Below are 21,420 nucleotides of genomic sequence, written 5' to 3'. Positions count from 1 at the left end.
ATATGGGCTTGAAATTTTGACAGAGTGCTCCTGTGTCAAAGTAAACTACTTTTTGGCCTCCCAAACTTTTTATGGTTCCGTCTGAGGGGCGGGATGGTGGAGCTACGAATCCTACCTGTTTTTTTTTCAACTGACAACCCTTATTTATGACGTATCGTTGGATAAGTATTGGAAAAGACAATTTTTGGCATAAATTCCGGGTTGACATCTCAATTTTAAACAAAATTACAGCCATAAAACGACGGGAAACCAGTTTTGAAGGGTTTTTAGAGGTTTTTACCGGAAACCTAAAACCCACGGGTTACTTAACTCGAGAAAGACGAATTTGAGATCAGGTTATCAACCTGATGTCAACTTCTTCTTTTCTTGTGTCAAATAACCCTGAAATACAAACATCCAGGTTTGTTCATAAGCAAAAACTCCTTAAAACCTTTCTAAACGGGTTTCCCGCCATTTTAATCGGTCGCCATCTTGATAGGGCTTTGAAATTTGGATAATCTGATGTGAAATTCGTCTTTCTCGTGTCAAATAACCCCAGGATAACAGATTTTCGGTAAAAACCTCTAAAAACCCTTCAAAACTGGTTTACCGTCGATTTTTGGCCGTCACGAAATTTGTCAACACTGTCAAAATTTCAAGTCTATAGCTATTTCAATTCGTTCAAAAGTTACAGTGGTGTCCTACTTCTGGGTCACCCTGTATATTTAACATGGATTCCACCTCACAATAGAAAAATAGAAATAATACTAAAAATGTGGACGTATTTCTACCAAACAGATTTACAGGGTGTCCCAAAAGTCCGTACCTCCTCGTAACTTTTGAACGGTTAGAGATAGAAAAACGAAACTTTGGGAATGTCTCTATCTTAAAGGAGACCATCTTCTAGGGGGGGTCAAAATTTTTGTCCTCTCCTCAGGGGGGGGGGGGGGGTCCGGAAATTTCGAACAAGGTTTTTTAAAAAAACGACATTTAAGGTGATTCAATCCAACCATTTAAATTTCGTTTTTTTTAAAAACTTTGTTCGAAATTTCGGGACTTGAAAACGAAATGTTGAACTAATTTTGAACTTACCAAGATAATGTTGAGGCAAAGTAAGGGGAAATTGGCTCATTTCGCGGGAAAAGCGTATGACCTTTAAAATGACGTATTTGGGGGTCCAAAACCCCCCTTAAAATTAGTTTGAAGTGATTTCTGTGATTTTTACCTATAAGTGCTTACAATTAGGTAAATTTTCCCGTTTCATTTCTTTCTTTACGATAATTTGAACCGGAGTTATGATTTTTAGAAAATAAGTCAAACTTGACCTTTGACCTATCATAACTCGGTCAAAAGTTAAGATATTGATCTGCGGTTTGCGCCAAAATTCTTAGTTTTTTATGCTCTTTCTAATGATGTATCACAAGATAGGGGTCATCATTTGAAAAGAAGTTGGGGGCCACCGCCCCCCCTGAGGAGAGGACAAAAATTTTGAACCCCCCTAGAAGATGGTCCCCTTTAAGATAGAGACATTCCCAAAGTTTCGTTTTTCTATCTCTAACCGTTCAAAAGTTATGAGGGGGGGGGGGGGGTACGGACTTTTGGGACACCCTGTACGTGCAAATATCAAATTTTCCGGTTGAGCAAGTTTTGCAAAAATCATTGGCGTTTCTTCTCGAATGAACCAATTATGAATTTCTGTGGCTTATTTGAAGGCCGAGGAGCTCCTCTAACGATATAAGTTGTCTAAGCTTCTAACAAATTCAAAAGTTACCTACCTACCTAACTAAATTTTGCGAAATAAAGGGAAGATTGCACATAGCTCCGTTTGACTTAATGCGATAACCGCGATACCTACTGCGTTCTGTCAAACGGAACTATGCGCAGGCAAATACATTCTATGCCGGCATTCTTAGCTCCTGTTGAAACAATCTTAGTTTTTTTTTTTTTTTTTTTTTTTTTTTTTTTTCTAATCAGGTATTACACAGTAAAACAATATACCTAATACAATAAATATGATCAGACATAAAAACTAGTCTGTATACAATTGATCGTATGATCATAAAGTTTGGAGGATGACACTTTTGTGAGGCGGAAAATTCCGACAACAGAAATGGAGGCTTAGTAGAATGGAAGATTACCTCTATGAATTAGGTTATTTAAGTAGAATAGATACTTATAGCGAAGGTAAAAGCAGAGAAAAGAATTGGGAGTAAAGGTGTGACTAAAAGTGCTAAAACGTGTAACTCTTGATAATTTATATTTATGATCATTCTATATTGGCAGGCGATCTTTATCTCAAATCAGAGATCCTTAGCACATTAGACAAAGGGGAATCAAAGCCCTTTAAATGAGAGCAGCAATACTACACTTTTTTGAAGTCAGGAGTGATAAGCTCCTGCGGCTTCATTCGTTTAAGACGTCTGGTCTCCCCCACCCAGTCCAGCAGCCGCATAGCCTCAGGATAGGGGTGGAACCCCAAGCGCTCCTCGTATCTCCCGTGCGCCCAAGTAGCGGTGATCGCGAGAAATAGCGATTTTATCGGAGACAATATATGTAGATATTATCGCATTAAAAATTGCTATGTATAGTGATTAAATCGCTATTGATGGCTCGATAATATCGTGATCACTTCTTGTCGATAAAATCGAGATTAATAATCGCCATTTATCGCACTTTTCATTTCGAAAATATCGCGATAAATTGTCGGGCGATAAAAGCACAATTATATCGCGATAAGATCGAGGATGAAATGTTAATTATCCTGGCGATTATATCGCCGATAAAATAGCAATATATAGAGATTTTTCCGTTGAAAAATGCTACTCGGGACATACGAGAGACAAAGACTTCAATGCTTTTTATTCCCAGTTCCGCTCGGATACCCGCGTTACTTTCGTACCACCCCAGACAACATCGAACGTTTCAGCAACGTGGAAATCGATGTAGACCTTGAAACATTCTGGGAACGTATACAATTTCTACGTTGTAATCAACATGGAGGAACAGAGGTGCTCCGAAGACGTCTCACTGGCGATGTAACAGGAACGTGGAAAGGAACGTTGCTCTGTAAACCTAACCTAAAAAGTTATAATCGCACTTTCGCCGTTTCGCTGTCTACGTTTCCGGGACGTAGAATTCAACGTAGTCCAAAACACGTTGTACTAGAAAAGGCGGCACAGGCAGGACACAGGCCAAGAGCGCCCACTAGGTGGCGCTGCTCTTAGCGGCGCAGATTACTCAAAAAGTCTACAGCGCATGCGCAGCCCATTTCGGCACTAACCAAGTTCCTGGAATCAGTCTGATCAGGAAAGGTTGCGACTGTTCGAGAGTGTCCACCATTGTTATCTTGATATTGGCGTACCAAGTGATTTTCGCAGTTTAATGTTGTGCTTGAAGTGATGCTTATACCTCCGTGTTTTACATACATAAAAGTTCGTTAATCATCTGGTTTGCACATACTTGTCTGTTCCTACTTCTGTATTCTCAAGTCAATGTCCACGATTTTAACCCGTAGACATCATGTTCTACTCTAACTGAAAGTGCTTATTCCTCCTCTAGTGCGTACACCTAAGTAAATAAAAGTCATGCCTATGAAGTGAATGATTGCATTTTAATTAATTGTCATTTATCGCAAATAAGTAGATAATTAACGAAATTTTCTAATCGTAAACAAGTTAGGAGGGAAAGAGACGCATAAACTGTGAAAAGCCCAAAAATGAATGCCACACTATGTTTTGCAGATAAAATGGATTCTAATGTTATTGCACGTTCGTGCAATGTAGCCACTGCCACGTCCCTGCAATGTAGACACTGCAACGTTCCTGCGACGTGGACACTGAAACGTTTTACACAGGAACGTTCCGGAAACGGTACTTAATACATGGACATCCACGTAGAATTACACGTTCCGGTACACGTTGCTTTCCACGCGGAAGGTTTCACGAGAAGCGTGGAATTCTACGTTGTTGTCAACGTTGAAATTGTTATCTGGGACTCGACATTAACCATTTTTCTCAGAACTGTATTTTGTATCGTTTCTATCTCTCGTATGTTCGAGTTCGCTGCGCAGGCCCCCGACTGACACGCGTACCTATGCTCATATCGGTCTTATCATGACTCTATAGAAACTAATTTCATTTTCAAAGGTTAATTTTGAGTGCTTTCCTATTAACCAACTCATTTTTAATTTAATTTGCTCTTTCTTTCTGAAAATTACGTCTCTGTATTCTGATTCAGAGTTCATGGAAAGACCAAGATAGCGCGCCTGATCTGAATGGGGGATGGCTTTTCCATTCAAAACTAGTGGAATATGGGCATATTTCATCAAGGGTAAAAACCACGTTTTCGGACTTAGAGGCGTTTAAATTAGTCCCGTCGGCATCAATCCATTCCTGAACGTCGTCCAGGTTCTCTTGGAGCATGATAACTGTTTGTTCGTAGGTGGGAACATTTGCGAGCACTGAAGTATTGTCTGCAAAAAATTCCCATCCTTGAGTTACCTCTGGGCTTTGGGATTTCTGCCGTGAAAAGGCTGTAAAGTACCCAAGTGAGATACCACCGATCCCTGACGCACTCCCGCGCATATTAGTTTGAATTCCAAGAATGCATCCTCGAAACGCACCCTAAAAAAGCTATCAGTTAGATACGAGGCAATAAGCTTCGTGTGGTTTGCAGAAAGTCCTCGGAAGTTCTTCTACCAAACCGTTGTTGGTGGTTGACTTTATCGAAAGCCTGGACGACATCCAAGAATATCCCGTTACAGAAATATTTCCTCTCCAGTGCTTTTTCAATGAATGATGTTACTCTGTGAAATTATTAAATAGTACTGTGTTTTGCGCGGAAACCAAATTGTTTGTTCATGATTAGGTCTTTTTGTTAACGATTTTTAGAAGTGTTTTAGTGTAAATTTTTTCAAAGATCTTTCCTACAACTAGTAAAAGGGAGATAGGTCTATAGGAAGCAGAGTTTGCAGAAGATTTACCAGTTTTAAGCGCGCCGTTCTCAGAACGGGTCGCTTTTTACAATCGGTGTGCCTGTGCAGGCTCTATTCTACGGTTATCCCTTACCATTGACCAACATAGGGATTTCGACCAAATCACGTCCTCCTCAGCGAGGTGACTTTGGAAGTATCATTTAAACGCGTTTTCTTTTTACGTCTGTGGCTTGATAAGTAGATGCGCCAGTGCTAGCATTTAATTCGTAACGTCAGAAGCCTGAATTCACTATCTAAATCATTTTATTATGGTCATTTTGCATCAACGCGCTTGAATTTCGCGGTAAATCATCACATGATACTGCGCTTGTTCGATTTGGTGTTTAACCCTGATTTGACGTCTAAACCAACCAGTGGCGGGATAATTTAAACATCTCACCTCGATATTTCAGGTTTTAGGGGGTATTTCTCGACGGCTTTTGTTCGATCGATTTTCGTGAGACTGGGTATCCGCGGGTATTTTTCGACGGGAAACTCGAATCGTTGGTCAGATTTTCAAAATTTCAAAATTCAAGATGGCGGCCGTTGCCTAAAATGCTAAGTCGGCTCCTGTTCGATCGATTTTCGTGAAACTCGGTATCATCTGGAGGTGTTTTTTGACGGTAAACTCGAATTTTCGGTCAGATTTTCAAAATTTCAAGATAAAAGGTAATAGCTATGAGGGCCGACTTGCGAGTCGCAAGTTCATCGCGAAGGGAGGAAGCGACTGATCACGGCTAGTATCATTATAAAACTTTTGATGGAGAGTTCTTTTCAATGGGTCTTCTTCGTCTAGAGTAGACGCCAAGCTCATCTCTGTTATAAATATTGAGAAATAACTTATTTATAATTTATTTCATGATTATTTATAGTAAAAGAGGAAAACCAGCAAGATGCTTAAATATTGAATGCAACATTGAATCGCTTCCTAATCCGGCACTCGTGTTCCGGAGGTGTCTGATTGTTGTTTTTTTTTTTGTGTTTTGTTATTCGTGCAAATAGCATGAGCAATTTTAAAGTGGGCCTTGAATTGTGACTCCCGAATGTTTGCCCGTTAATACTTACTCCTTTGAATTCACGAGGTAAGGAGATTTTTATTGAACAAAAGTTGACAAAATGTCAAGTACTTAATTCTGTGGTGCTGGGCTTGAAAGGAAATAGATCAGTTACTGTCAATCGGTGGTACTATTAGAATGCAGTATTTCAAAACATCGAGCATTGCTTATGGACAATTCTTATCACCTGGTCACAAGGTGCTATTATTACTAAGGAGACATTCCTCATTCCCACTGTCTCAATAAACTAGATATAGGATTCATTTGAAACAATATAAAGATTGTAAAATTGCCAAAACACGTATCTCAATTACGCGATATGTGCATTTACCACAGCTTTACCGTTGATAAAGGAGCAAACTGAAGAGATGATCGAAGATAAATGTGTTTCCAAGTAACTCAATCTGGAACTCAAAGCTGGAGGTAGTCATCTCCAAAAACAAATCGTTTAATACAGGAGCCGCCGGAAGCTACTGAGGACATCTACTAAATAGATCCTTCATTTCCATCAACACTCATGGGCAGTGATCAGGTGATAATTGTAGAAACATTGCATTCAACTTACTACCTACCTTTACATACTCCTGGCGGTTGATGGTTGAAATTTGGTGTTCGTCGACCAAACTAGTCAAATAGGGTGAAATGGAGTTAGGTACCTAGGTGATTGGTTGACTGTGTCCATGGACGTCCTTATTGTTGCAATGTTGTGTAAAATTAATGGCAATCTACAAGCTAAAGGGTGCTATAAAATACTCCATGGCATTTTAAAACGGTTTGAATGGTCAACAGACATTTTTATGACTACATTCTATCACGAGGAAATTATGCAAGTCGATGATTAATTTTTCCTTGCCTATTTATTTCACAATCTTGAATTTCCAAATTTTTGAGAATGAGCTTGTTCAGTAATTTTTTATTACAGTATTGAGTGCACACAGCTCACTGGTTTTTCTCCGATTTTTTGAACATTATTAACCCACGAAAAACAAGTTCGAAGTCGCGTATTCTGAGCTCCAATTTAAACGCGCATCTCCAAGGAAGTCAAGATGGTGCGTGACGGTCACACTTTCAACCACGCGTTCCCTCTGGCGCACTCTAAATAGGTAGTGTTCACATTTAAATGAATTGGACAGTAATTTAAATAAAAATGGAGGGATTCCGATGTGTTTGTTTGTTCGTTTGTTTACTTCTCGTCATGAATGATGTCATGATCGCGATAGAGGAAACGCGTAGTCTTACTCAGGGATATTCCGGACGAAATCTTGGATTTTTCAGTGATGCGCGTTCAAATAGGAGATAGAATTTTAGACCAATCCCGCCATCTTGGATTTTCAACTTTTGGAAATTTGAGAGGAAATTCAACCTTCCCGTCCAAAAGTACCCTCTGATACGAATTTTCACTAAAATAGATTGAACAGAAGCCGAGATAGCACGGTAGGCCACGTCCTCCATCTTGGACTTACAAATTTTGAAAATTTGACCATATTAATTCGCGTTTCCCGTCCAGGTACCAAGATTCACTAAGATCGATTGAACAGGAGCCGAGAACGCCGGCATAGAATACGTTTTCCTGCACATGGTTTCGTTTGATTGAATGCAGTATCTCGGCTAGCGCAAATCTATAGGAGCACCAAAGAAGACCAATCAAAAGAGACCACACATAATTTTATTTGAATTAATTCGTCCTTCCCTATTCCCCATTTTACAATTTTTCATGCGCTGTTCCTACAGGAGGAAATTCGTTTTTCCGGAACATACTCGTACCTTAGAGTAGCTTAGGTGATGAAGAATTTGAATTCGTTAAAAACTCAAAATTGAAAATTTGGCGCTTCCTTCTCTTTGGTAGAAATACGTCCTTGTGTGTAATACACAAAATTATATTAATTTCAATCTACACTCAATCTATATATCCATGCTTGGGACTGCGAGGGTAATATCAGTAGACATATGATAATATAAATTAATTATTATAATAATTAACCTGTTGCAAGTACTTGAGTAATTTTGGCCCCGCATTCGCAATATATCGACTGTGGTAAGCTATGTTTGCTACATTCACCTCCCGAGCGAAAATCTTTTCTGCCTGCAGTTCTTTAACAAACTTATGAATGCTTTCAGCAGGTCCGGAAATAGTGCAGCTGTCTGGTCCATTGTGACATGCCACTTCAATATCCATCGGAAGACGGGGTTTGATTTCGTGAAAGCCAAGACCTACCATAAATAGAATTTGATCTTTGTGTTAATATCATTTTCATATGGAGTTGGTGAAACTGCAAATAACTAGTAAGATTTTTGATGTTTTCATGATGATTAGGTCATAAAATAAATGTTACTAAAGCCCTTGTCTCACGATCAAATAAACTCATCAAATGCAAGACGGCGGAGATGCGTTCTGGTTTCTGCGCAATCAAAAGTTAGCGCTTGGCGGGCCGTCAAATGATGACTAGAGCCCGTGCGGATTTGCGCGATAACCAGTACGCATCTCCGCTATCTTGCACTTGATACGGATATGGTCTATTAAGAATGCGTGTTCAAGATTAGGCTCGAAATACGAACATTAAACTTGTTTCTTGTGGCTGAATTCCGGGTGTTCAAGAGCACCCGTCCACTATTTTTTACTCGGAAACGGCCGAAAATTGAGCCTCGGGACGAAACATTTTAATGGTGAATCAAACCCAAGGAATTCAATTAAAATATTTTCAGCCCCCCTCCAAACCTCAAGGGTGGGGGGGTGTTTTAAGGGGGGTGTCCCTCGTTTCTCGCAAATTTCAAATAGGAAGAGTATGTTTTGACTTCGGATTTAAATTCTATAATCAAAAATAAGAACTTTTTGTATGATGTTCTCATTCCCTAGACCCCCATTATTTGGAGTTACAGGGCATTTTGGGGAAAATTTCAATTAGACACTGTATGCGTTAAAATTATCCGATTTTCAAAATCTAAAAGGCCTCTGAGAGAAGAGGTTAATGCCTTTTTATCGGTGTGCCACTAGGGTGCGTCAAAAGAAATGAAAATCTGAAATGTTCCGCTCCCCAGTCGGCAATCGATGCCATTTGGCAAAAAACACGTTTTCCAAAATTTGGGCCAATTTCAACCATTTTAAATGGTGCCAAAGGTCAATTTTGTGATGAAATTCTGATATTTATGTTTAGACCCCAATTCCGTACGAAAAACTCGAGTTCACGCTGAAATCGTGCGTTTACAAGAAAAATGCCAAATAAGTCAACTTGTAAAGGATGAAATTTTACTCTAGTAAGACGTCTTTATAAACGATTAAAAATCAAATTGAACTAGAGAAACTCACCTCGGTATTTATTTTTTTGGTCCTCACAATTTCTGAGATCTTAAAAAGTAGCGGTATACCTAATAGACTCATTTTCCACGAAAAAAAGTCTAAAAAGGGTAGGTATAAATGAATTGTAGGCAAGTGTTGAGGATGCAAATGTCATCAGAAATCACTGAATTTAAAAAAAAGGTCCAACTTTTTTGAACAATCATCCAACAAGTGTACGGCTCGAAAAGCAGGATCGTACTATAACAGTCAGCGATAAGTGCGGTTTGACCCGGAATAAATTGCGTAACAAACTTCCCCTATGTAATCGTCATTAGTTGATCCTCCTTAACAACCTCCTAGAAGGTAAACATGGTCCGACCTCGGACCACCCCTCAAAGTACCTAAAATTCAAAATGGCGGCCGTGATAAGGGGGTCTGGGAAATCAGTATTTTAAAATGTTCATTCTGTGCCATGTGACGTATCGTTTTCTATTTAATTTTGGTCGTAAATTACATAAATAAACTCAACAAGGCACCCCGGTCAAAAGGGGCACTCCAAATAAAAAATGGCGGCCAAATGTGAAAGGCTGGATGTTGCATTTTTTTAAATATTCACGTAAGGAACCAGACAAATGAGCGGTCTCCATCCTTTTGCAAAAGTCGTAAAATTCATACGTGAAGGAAGGCAATAAAAGTGCCCCTTCCCCCGATCAAGAGGAGTGTCCCAAATCCAAGATTACGCTTATGAGATGTCTAGTAATAGAAAATTAATGGAGGAAAATAGGATAAATCCCGTGCACGGATTGCTAAAGAACGGCGAACACTCACGATAATTGAAAGTGAGTACCTATATGTTGACACATCAACTCATAAGTGTGCCAGCGCACGCTTCTGAGCTTACATTACTCTCCGTAGTCCTATGTTTTCTTTTAATTGCTTTTATTAAATAAATTTTTAACATCAAATGTACCTAGGTTCCTTAGCCATGAATACCTACATGAAAATAGAGACACATCACTTGCCTTGTTTGTTACTAATGTAATTGGGGTCGAATTGAAGCCTGAACCGAAATATCAGAATTTCATCACAAAAATTGACCTTTGGCACCATTTAAAATGGTTGAAATTGGCCCAGATTTCGGCAAATATGTTTTTTTTTTATCAAAAGACATCAATTGTCACCTAGGGAGCGGAACATTTCAGACTTTCATTTCTTTTGACGCACCCTAGTGGCACATAACCCCTGTCAATCCAATATTATGGGGGCCACAACTCCCTCAAAATTTTAGGGATTTGGAGGGCCGTTAGTCAAATGGCAAGAGTATGTTCTGACTTCATATTTGGATTCTACGCGAAAAGTTACGCAGAATAGTTGTGTCGCACGGCCTATTTGCCGAAATTTTTTTTGCCCGTTTTTCCTTCCAAAATAATACGGCTTCTTATGGGGAAATGGGATTCTAAAGTAATTTGGAGCAAATAGGCCGTGCCCCACATCTATTCTGAGTAACTTTTCGCGTAGGATCCAAATCTGAAGTCAAAACATACCTGAATTCTTTGGGTTTGATTTAAGTACCATTACAATTTTTCGTCCCGAAGCTCAATTTTTGGCCGTTTCCGAGAAGAAGGATAGTGAACGGGTGCTCTGGAATAACCGGTATCTGTCATAAGATTGTCTGTAAAAAAAACATGGAATTTGATTCTAAAATGAAAATGTACCCTTATCATTTCAGTATTCCAAAGGAAAAGGTGTCTTTACCCCAAAAATAATTTTCAAGGGAAATAAAGGGGGAGGCTGAAAATAAATTAATTAAAGCGTTTGAGGCCAATTTACGCAAAAATATTGAGTTTCAGAGCTCTATCTCTGGGTGTCTTTGTGAATCAAACAGAGGGCGGGCAGAATGAGACACCCTGTAAATCAAAATACTGAGCATTTTCTTAAATAGCTGACTTCTTAATGTCTTGTAATGGTACTCATTAATGTTCAAATTTTTGACTCTAATTGAAATTATGCGACCTTTTGGCTTTGTTTTCCCCGCAAAATTGTGTGGATCCAGCATCATTTTACCACCTTCGTAATATCTACAGCCATAAAATAAAAGAATAAAAAAATAAAATACAAACAAAATAAAGGAGACAATTATTTGTAAAGTGTTTCTTCTTGGGAAAAAAGAGGGTCCTCTGTCCCACTCAAAGCATTGCGAGTATGAAATTCGAGGCACGTGCATTCAAGAGTACACATGTGGCTATAACAGTTGCAAAACGGCCCCCACAATGAAATTTCAATATTTCTACTGAGAAAATCCCGGTAGCTTCGAACCCAATTCCCCGATTATTTTGTTGTCCCCGATTATTTTGTTGTCCCCGATTATTTTGTTGTCCATAACATTTCTACAATATTTCAACATTAATGTTGAAATATTGCAGAATAATTATTCTGCAAGGATGACAAGGCCAAAGAGAATATGTTACAGCCTGAGCTGAACACCCCCCCCCCCCTTCAGTCCTGCTTTGAAATGCATTAGAGCTCATTTTGGGTCTCTAATTTGAATTTCTGAATTTTTTTACCTGCAAGATGGACCATCCTGTTACTTACAGTATTTAGGCTACATATTTAGTATTTGTTTTTTACATTTCAGGACAAATATTTGGAAAAACAAAAATCCGAATCTCACCAATAGCGGCCATGCAGCCCTTTATAAATTCAGACTCAATGGAAGCAAGACCTCGATAGTACGCTGATAGAATCATTTGTTCGGTGGTAAAGCAACCATCAGCATATGCACAACCTAGTTCACCGACAGAATGCCCAATCATGTTGTCTGCTTGAATACCAGCTGCATGAAGAATGTCCAATAATCCAATCTGTGAGAGAGGAATGAAGAAGATTCTTATGATGTTTCTTTAAAAATAAACCATAAGACTTAAAAACTTTAAAACGATAAATAACGACCCTAAAAATGAGAGGGGCACAAATGGGAATATTGGGCCACTTGCTTTCTGCACAGTAGTCTATTTTCATCGCATATGTCCTTCTTACGCTTGAGCTACAAAGTTGATTATCAAAGGATGTTTCTACATTTCTCTCATGAGTTTTGAATCTCAGGAACTTGGGAATTTCAGCATTTTATCCCCCTCAACCCTGGTAAAAATAAGCCATAAAGGCGATAGAGAAATCTTATGGCCGTCTGTTGGATTTTCTATAGCTTTTATAGCTGGCGATAGGATTTTCTTATCGCCCTTATGGCCGGCGATAAAAAGCTCTATCGCCACGAATGGCCGGCGATAGAAGGCTCAATCGCCGGCTATAGCCACGAATGGCCGGCGATGGAACGTTCAACCGCCGGCTATAGCCACGAATGGCCGGCGATAGAACGTTCAATCGCCGGTTATAGCCACGAATGGCCAGCGATAGAACGTTCAATCGCCGGCTATAGCCACGTATGGCTGGCGGGAGAAAGTTCTACAGCCGGCGATAGAAAGTTCTACAGCCAGCGATAGCCACGAATGGCCGCGATAGAACGTTCTGCAGCCGGCGTTAGCCGTGAATAGTCAGCGATAGGACATTCAATCGCTGGCCACTTGTGGATAACGGCAATAACCATCCGCTGCCAAAACAGCCATCTGTAGCCGGGAACAGAATGTTCAGTATCCGGCGATTGGAAATACGCGTGTGCACGAGGGGCAATTAAAAAAGTAATTTTTTTCGAAAATCATCATAAGCGCCAGTGAATCTATCCTGGTTTCTTTTCTAAAAATATTTTTCTTCAATTTTTTCTCAATAATTCTTACTTTTCCAAAATTTGATTTGATTTTGATTTTTTTGTATTTGAATCGGCCATATACACTGTTAAAAATCGTTGATTCCGTCCAACGGAAAATCCGGATTGAGAATGAACAAGGGAGTGAGATTCAGCGCATAGGTGCTGAGATGTGTCGCATGAGTGCACAAAGCACTCAGCACCGGAGCTTCAGTTGGGCCCTAAGTCACGCGCACCTAGGCTATCTCTCTCTCGCACTAGCGCTCTACACTGTCTCTTCTTCCCTTTAGGCCTACCAATCCAATGATGAAAATGAAAAATTTAAAGTTTAAATAAGTAAAATAATAGAATAGAATAGTGGAAATAATAGAGTAGCAGAAATAATAGAATTACAGAGACAACAGAAGAGAAATCAAATAAAGTAAATTAAATATATGATAAAATGAAGTCAAAGACTAAATTGAAGTAAAAAATTAGAGGGAGCAAGGAGATGAAGTAAAAAAATGAGGTGAAGAAAAAATAAAGTATAAGGGAAGAAACTAAATGAGGTTAAAGAATAGAATGAATTTAAAAAGTAAACATGATGAAGTATTAAAATAAATTACAGTAAACAATAAAACAAAATAAGGGAATAAGAAGTAAATAATTTAAGAAAAAAAATGAAGTACTTGAAAAAATAAAATAGAGTGAAGAAAAAAATAGAGTCAGCAAGGAAATAAATCAAGTAAAACGATAAAATAAATTTAAAAATATAGTAAAGTAAAAAGTAAAATAAATAATACACGGACAAATCCAGGCAGATTGAAAATATCCTATTTTCCCGTTCAAATCGACGTTAAATATCGGTTTTGCGTCACATGAAGGCAGCATCTGGTGTAGCTTAATGGTTAGGGTCTTCGGTTTGTGTTAGGCAGGTCCCGGGTTCAATCCCTAAGGTAGGTAAAAATGTCTAATCTTCAAAATCGGGTAAATTACGTCCCAGTAGTTTCATTATTATTATTTTTCATGGTTTCAAAATGTATTTCCACAATTAACCCTTTTCCACCATCCCCTAGCTGCGAACCCCTAAATTTTCTATAGCCGGCGATTGAGAATTCCTACAGCCAGCCATAAGAATTCTCAATCGCCGCCTATAGAAAATTCCTATCGCCAAAAGGCCATGTTTCAATTTACCATCGGATTTTTCCTATGGCCGGGCTATAGGTAATTTGTATGGCTTATTTTTACCAGGGAATTCCTATTTCTAAGGAATTTTGAGCAATCTTCAGGCAAAGTATCAATGTTTTATGGTTATATCGCATGTTTTGAATCACTCTCACTGTTCAAGCGCCTCTCATCGTGAGCAAAGATATTTCTGGGCTCGTTTCCGAGGAACAAAAGATGTTTAAATTTTTGGGCAGTAATCATCTGTTTCTTCAGGTTTGTAGTGATTTTAAGTTGGATATTCATATTCCATGACCACTGTGGATGTTACCCTGAGCATTTTGCAAAAAAAAGTGTGTCACACTGTCGATAAAACGATTGAACTTTTTACTGATTTCAACCAACATCAGTTGAGTTCCGACGGTAAAATGGATGTGCCGGCATTTTGGAACTATTCTACAAATTATTTTAATCAGGATACAAAAATTTTCCCTTTAGTAGAAACGCCGCAGTGCACGACCGAGAACTTTCATCGGAATATCAGCTCCTATTCTCAGTGCATTAAACTTTTTAAGGAAACTTTGCACAGAGGAATCTCACAAGAGCAAGGAACCGAACTCAATATTTTACCAAACCAAGCTGAATTTTTACCTGAATGGCAGCAATCCCGACGAATGAGTTAACAATATTATTGAATACTTTGGGATCATCATCAGTGATGATTTTTAAAACATCAATGCCTTTTGGTTTGAGAATACGTTGACACCTCTCGATGGCTGCAGAAAAGATTGGGATTCGTAGCAGAGCGCGGCCCATACCAGGCCACTGCGATCCCATTCCAGAGAACACGAACCAGATGGGACGTTCATCACCGGGATAATACTAGAACAGAACATCGTTAATCACGAATCCATGAGAATTATATTAGTCTTTGAACCATGAATAAATCAAAAAGATCGGCAGATCTTCCCGCCAAGCTAAAGATATAAAGACAAGTGTCAAAAGTGAACAAAGCCTAAGGTAAGGTGCACAGGAAACGCCTTTCAACAACTCTGCAGGAACCACACACACGCGGGGCGATAAGCCAATAAGCGTCGGCTGACGCTGTAATACAAAGAAAATATTAGGAATGGCCGATTTTCGCTACTTTTCAACTCTTGGCCCCTCCCCCCCACCACCTCCCCTGTAGCAAAAAAAAGCTCGAAGGATCATGCTGAAATTTGGCATGATAATTCTTCAAGATTCAAAGGCCATACCTTTTGGTGTCTGATATTTTAAAACTTTACATCAACGGAGATATAACGTTTTTAAGATTATAGAACAAATACTAATTTTGCCGTTTTCTATGACATTTTAATGTTTCCATACCTGGAGCAGAAAAACCGCTCGACGGATCATGCGGAAATTTGGCATGATGATTCATTAACATTCAGAGAAGTGCCTCTTTGGTGTCTGATGTTTTCGAATAAGATACCAAGTGCGCTGGGCTGTTTTAAAAACATCAGAATTTAGTCAGTTTTATGCTACTTTCTATGTTTGCTCACTGAGAGCAGAAAAACATCATAGCTGATCGAATGCAATTTGTTAGGATGACGCAGTAAGTTAGAGAGAGTACAGCCTTGGTGACTGATGCTCTAAAATTAATCAACAAGAGAGATAAGTACGGCATTTCAAAAACCTCTGGCTCAACTTTCTGTGGCTTTCTAACGTTTGCCCATCTATGGAAATAAAAAAAAGTATTAACAGGATCAAAATGAAATACCGGATGGTTCTTCGTGCTCCGGCTAGGGAGTGGCGTTTTTCTGATGATCTTTTTGAACTAAGTATCAAGTGAGTTACAATGTTGTCATGGGAACGGAGTTCCCCATGATATTAGAATCGTTCCGTTGCTTTCGCTATGGGATTCCCTATACCTCTGCGACCTTGAGCGTTTCGCCCAGTCTCCGATTTTTGGTTGATTTTCCGATGTATCAAAAACCGTTGTATTTTTTAGCCAATCATGTCTCTACGTCAAGTTGTGTTGATTGCTAAAATTCGCTTTCAGCGAGTTTTTTTCCACCTTGAGATGTCGTGTCTGACTGGTAAATCTGCGCAGAACCACGAAGTTCCGTTTTTAGGCAAATTCTTTTTTTTGGGAGGTTCTGATTGGTTATTTTTCGCCATCAGTTTTCTGTTCGTTGGTGCAAAAGATCGCCTACCTCGGTGCTCTTGAGAAGCCGCCATTATCCCACCTCAAATTTGAAAAATAGAAGTAAAGAAATAATAACCATCGTACAAGGTGGAAAATTGTTCTGGAGGACTCGTTACGGATATATGAGCGAAAATCAGAACTCGATTGATTGATTTAATCCATGAATACAGAAATATTGCCTCAGCTTACTGCCGCGATAGCAAATGCATGTTGAGATGAACCTTGAGACACATGATAGCATAGGTAAACAATGTCTCACAGAGAAAGGCGCTTAGCTCATTTCTTTCTTATCCCAGGAGCTACAAAGCGTCGAAAACAACTCTTGTGATAAGTCCCGCCCATTGCCCGAGTCTTTTGTATGCTATTTTTACTCTCTCACACGCCGATTCGTTATAGCCTAGTTGACTAAACCGCCTCATATTTTTGATTAGGTGCGGGCAATAGGCGATCGGAAGTTCGATACCCGACGATGGGTGTTACTTTTTAATGGTTGTATTGAATGTTTTAGACTAATCATTAAAAAATAATTAATACTAGATGATAAATGTACGAACATTATCTCGTGAGTTAATATGTTAAACAAAAATACTGGAATATACCTCCTTCATATAATCAGCCACATGTTCCCCCAAATTAATGACGTTATTTTCTTTTTTCAATAAAGTTAATTTGCATTCAACGTTCGTAATTTAAGCAAAAAGTACCTATTGATACAAATAGAAAGACATGAAAATAGTATGTCTAACATTTCAGTTGTTTTTTTTTTTATTTATTTTTTGATTTTTTGTTTTTTTGTTTTTTCAATAAAACAAATTGACTGGGACTAGAATCATTGTATCTCTGAAGACAAAAGCTAAGTTTTTTGATACAGAAATACTAATATATTCATCCTTTATATAATCAGGGAGATGTTGACCCAAATATTGATGTATATTTTCTCTGTTCGCCCAAATTAATGATGGTATTTTCTTTTTTCAATAAAATTAATTTACATTCCACGTTCTTAAAGCAATATTTTCTCCAAAATTCAGCAAAAAATAACAATTTATACCTACGCAAAAAGTAAATAAAGAAAGAAATAAATAAAGCAATGACATGAAAGTAGTATAGGTAGTACACATCTAACATTTCAGTTACATCTATTTGAATGAAAAAAATGGCAACTTAGGAAGCACATAGGTCACTTATGATGCGTATTCGCGCATATGCGTAGAGTAAAAATATCATACTTTACACCGAAAAAACGAAACTGAAAGTTAAATGCGTTAACTCCCGAAAACCATACATAATCCAACGAAAATAAATAATTGGTAAATAACAGCTTTCTTGTATGCAAAGAAAAAAAATTAAAAATGTTAAAAAAGAGATGTCGACACAAAATTACATTGCCCCTTCAATTCTGAAGATACTACAAACGAACTGTACCTTAACATTTTCATATCCCAGAAGCAAAAGTTCCCATGACGAATATTGCTATCGCTAGCGATTGCAAAAACCAACTTGTTTCAAAAATACAAACGTTCCATCGGTTTCTGGACGGCCTCCTGTTCCACTGATTCCCGTAAAACTTAAGGTCGGGGGGGGGGGGTATTTTTGACGGAAAACTCAAATTTTTTGTCTAATTTTCAAAATTCGCAAATCCAAGAGGCTTAGTATGCTATCTCGGCTTCTGTTCCATCGATTTTCGTGACACTTGGAATTTCGAAACCTCTATTTGATAAATTCTTTTTACCTCTATATTTACCTATGGTAAGTGACCTTTGAACCAGTGCTTCCATAATATTACATAAATACTTTCTATTTCTCTACTGAAGAAGGTGAACACGTCCTAAAATGCTAGCTCAGCCTCTGTTAAATCGGTATTTGTTAAACTTGGTACCAGGAGGTAGGGTAGGTGGGAGTAAAAGGCCGCGCGGGGAAAAAAGCCGCACCCGACTTTTTTCCCGAAAATTTTTTAGGTTGGCACCGGGACCGTGTCAGTTATGTTGGTAGTGGTGGTGTTGTTGTGTTGACGAAGTTTTGGATCGAACGGACGCGTTCCCTCGAAAATATGAGGAGAATTTATTTTTCGTGAAAAAAAAATCGATTTTTCCGGTTTTATTTTGGTCAATTTCAAGTTCTATAATTGATAGAAAAAATCGGACGAACTGCAGTTCGAACAATGATAAGGATGGTTTGAATATCCCGCCGTCACTTTTGAGTTAATGTCCTTGTTTTTGAATTTTGAGGTTATGGTTACCTACGTCATCAAATGGGGCAAAAAGCCGCAGGTCCGATGGGGCAAAAGGCCGCACGCCGCCTTCACTAAAATAGCACTAATACTTAATCTATCAACTACTAACTACCTATACTAAATCTTTCACTACATATTTTACTAAATATTATTAATAATTACCGAGGATCCTAAAATGTAGGGTAGGTGGAGGCAAAAGGTCACACTTTCCCGTTGTGGCCGTCTGTTAGCCGCCGTATCGCATGGAAATTCTGGAAATATATGGTAAAATATCAACTATAGACCCTCAGGCATGAAATGGCACACTTTCCAGAATTTTGATGCATTTCCGAAATTTTTACGAACTTTTCCGGAAGTGCGGCCTCTTTCCCCATTTATCGGGCAAAAAGCCGCACTTACGAAATTTTTGAAAAAAATTCATAAAAAATTCGAAAATGCTTTTAAAATTCTGGAAAGCGTGCCATTTTTTGCCTAAGGGTCTTCAGCACATATTTTACCACATTCCACAGATTTTCACGCGGTACTGCGGCGGACAAACGGCCGAAACGGAAAAATGCGGCCTTTTACCCCCACCTACCCTATTTTTTGGTACCACTGTCACAAATTCCCCAATGAGTTATACTTGATCTCTGTCATTGGGTGGGATTTATTGTTCACTTTGATTTGTGGCTAACCGTACACTGCAACCAAAGGCAAGCCCTGATGACAGAAATTGCTTTGATTATTGTGCAAATATTATCATTCTGCTAAATCTACAATCAAACCAGACGAACATGACCAGACAGCCTGCTAATAACTATTACTACAGGGTGGCCCAGACCTACCGTACCAGGCCTTTTTTTCGGTTAATTTGGGTCGCACGAAGTTCAGGATCGCGGGGATGAATAGGGAATCGACCCCAAGGAAACCGAATTTCATGGTCCTAGAGCCCCCCTGGCGGCCCTTGGGGGGTAAAAGGGGGGTCCGTACTTCAAAAGTCAGGGTTAATGTCAAAATTTCGAAATTATTTCATCGGAATCAGAACGTACGGAAATCTTTAACCTGAATCGACACCAAGAAGTCCAAAATCGAACCATCCGGGTCCAAAATACCGACCCCTAAAGGCGGGGGACACAGCCCCCTTTCAAAAAAAATCAAGTTCGTTAAATTGACGTGGAGAGTCGGAAAAAATGTGTATTCATAGGTAATCGACCCCAAGGAATCCAAATTTGAGGGTCCCCTTGTCCTCAGACACTTTTCTAATGGGACACGGGGGTAATCTCCACACCGGTTAAATTTAAAAGTTCAGAGACCCCCTGGGGGGCTCTAGGACCATGAAATTCGGATTCCTTGGGGTCGATTCCATATTCACCCCCGCGATCCTGAACTTCGTGCGACCCAAATTAACCGAAAAAAAGGCCTGGTACGGTAGGTCTGGGCCACCCTGTATATCAATGCCGCTCACACTGTCTATCAGGACATTAAAGAGGAGCTGATCAAATTGACTTTAAGGAACACGCACTACGTGACATCGTTTGTGAATGGTAACAATAATGTTGAACGTCTATATATTTAAAGCTTCGCTTTGAAAGTGTTAAGTAGCTAAGTTACATTTTCTACACAACTTTCAATGCTAATCAAAAACCTATCAACAATTCCTAAGGTTTTCAAACATCGCTTCATTTGAAAAAAAATTTATCTGAAAATATCTGGATGTTATTTTCTTTTTATTCATCTGTGAACTTCAGCGAAAAACCCCACGATATCTCATCAAAAACAGTTTCATGTAAAGATGAACCGCCAAGCTAAAAATAGAAACATTCGTCGCCCGAAAATACAGTGATGTCCCACAAAATAAACGCCAAGTTTTAATTATTATTAATTTAGAGCTTCTCCTAGCTTTAACATTATTATCGGAAAAACGCAAAATATAGAAAAAAAATAATAATTTAAAAAAATACGTACTTTAGGTATCAATTTTTTGTAATACGAAGAAAAATAATAAATTTGTATCGATTATTTAAATGATTTATTTTGTCTACATGTTGCGTTTTTTTAATAGTATTGTTGTGTTGCGTTCCTGCCCTATCTCATATACCTATGGACTCTTTCCGTTACTATTGATATACCTATCCACATTCTTTCTCTTCTTACGTCATATCACCAGATTCTGGCCATTTCACTCTCTATCTAATCACCGGCCAGAGCTCGGCCTAATCACCATTATACTTTCACCCTCCACTATCTTACATCATCGCCTTCCAGCTCTAGACAAATCATCACCCTTTTGGCCGACTCGACCGAGGTCACTCTTATTCCGGCGCTAGTAGAAGCTAGATGCCATTTTCTTCAGAGCCTTCCTCTGCTTGTTTTGTTTGTCTACATTAATATACCTATATAGTTCGGATTCATTTGTTGTTTACTTTTTGGTCGTATCCACTATCCAGCCCGCGGCATACCACACTTCGGCGCAGTCGGAAAAAGGACCACTCCCTTGGAAAACGGACCTCTTTTCACCGCGGACAATTTTACTGAAGTAGGATATTTTCTGGACCTACTTGCCTAAGGCCCCACCGTCCCAAGAAGAAGAGGATATTCCCCAAAGGTCATCGAAATCACTCTTTCCATGTGTGCAGTAGGTGTGATAACTCATCAAATTTTCTAAGTGATATTATTCCCTCATTTTGCGAGGGTGACAGAGACAATTATGGATAATTTATTTTATCATGGGAAACTATCATTAATTTGAATGAGTCTCATTTGCTTTGAGAACAAGTAGTCTCTCGATTTTTAATTCCAAAATTGGCTCCAAATTTTAGCCATGTAATATCCTATTA

At 38.8% G+C, this 21,420-nt stretch overlaps 1 protein-coding gene across 1 annotated transcript in view; it reads right to left on the bottom strand.

Annotated features, from left to right (window-relative positions):
* Positions 1 to 21,420, bottom strand: part of FASN3 (Fatty acid synthase 3) — a 253,540-nt gene that overhangs the window by 149,564 nt on the left and 82,556 nt on the right. Inside the window, exons 10-12 of the mRNA XM_072296313.1 lie at positions 14,832 to 15,062; positions 11,952 to 12,141; positions 7,988 to 8,217 (exon numbers count right to left, since the gene is read on the bottom strand). Of these exons, the coding sequence (XP_072152414.1) occupies positions 7,988 to 8,217; positions 11,952 to 12,141; positions 14,832 to 15,062 (651 nt within the window). The remainder of the gene's footprint in view (positions 1 to 7,987; positions 8,218 to 11,951; positions 12,142 to 14,831; positions 15,063 to 21,420) is intronic.

This window comes from Bemisia tabaci, chromosome 2 (genome assembly GCF_918797505.1).
Source record: "Bemisia tabaci chromosome 2, PGI_BMITA_v3".
Lineage (NCBI taxonomy): Eukaryota > Metazoa > Arthropoda > Insecta > Hemiptera > Aleyrodidae > Bemisia > Bemisia tabaci.
Note: the sequence above shows the minus strand (reverse complement) of the source record. Positions and strands in the feature narration are given on the sequence as shown.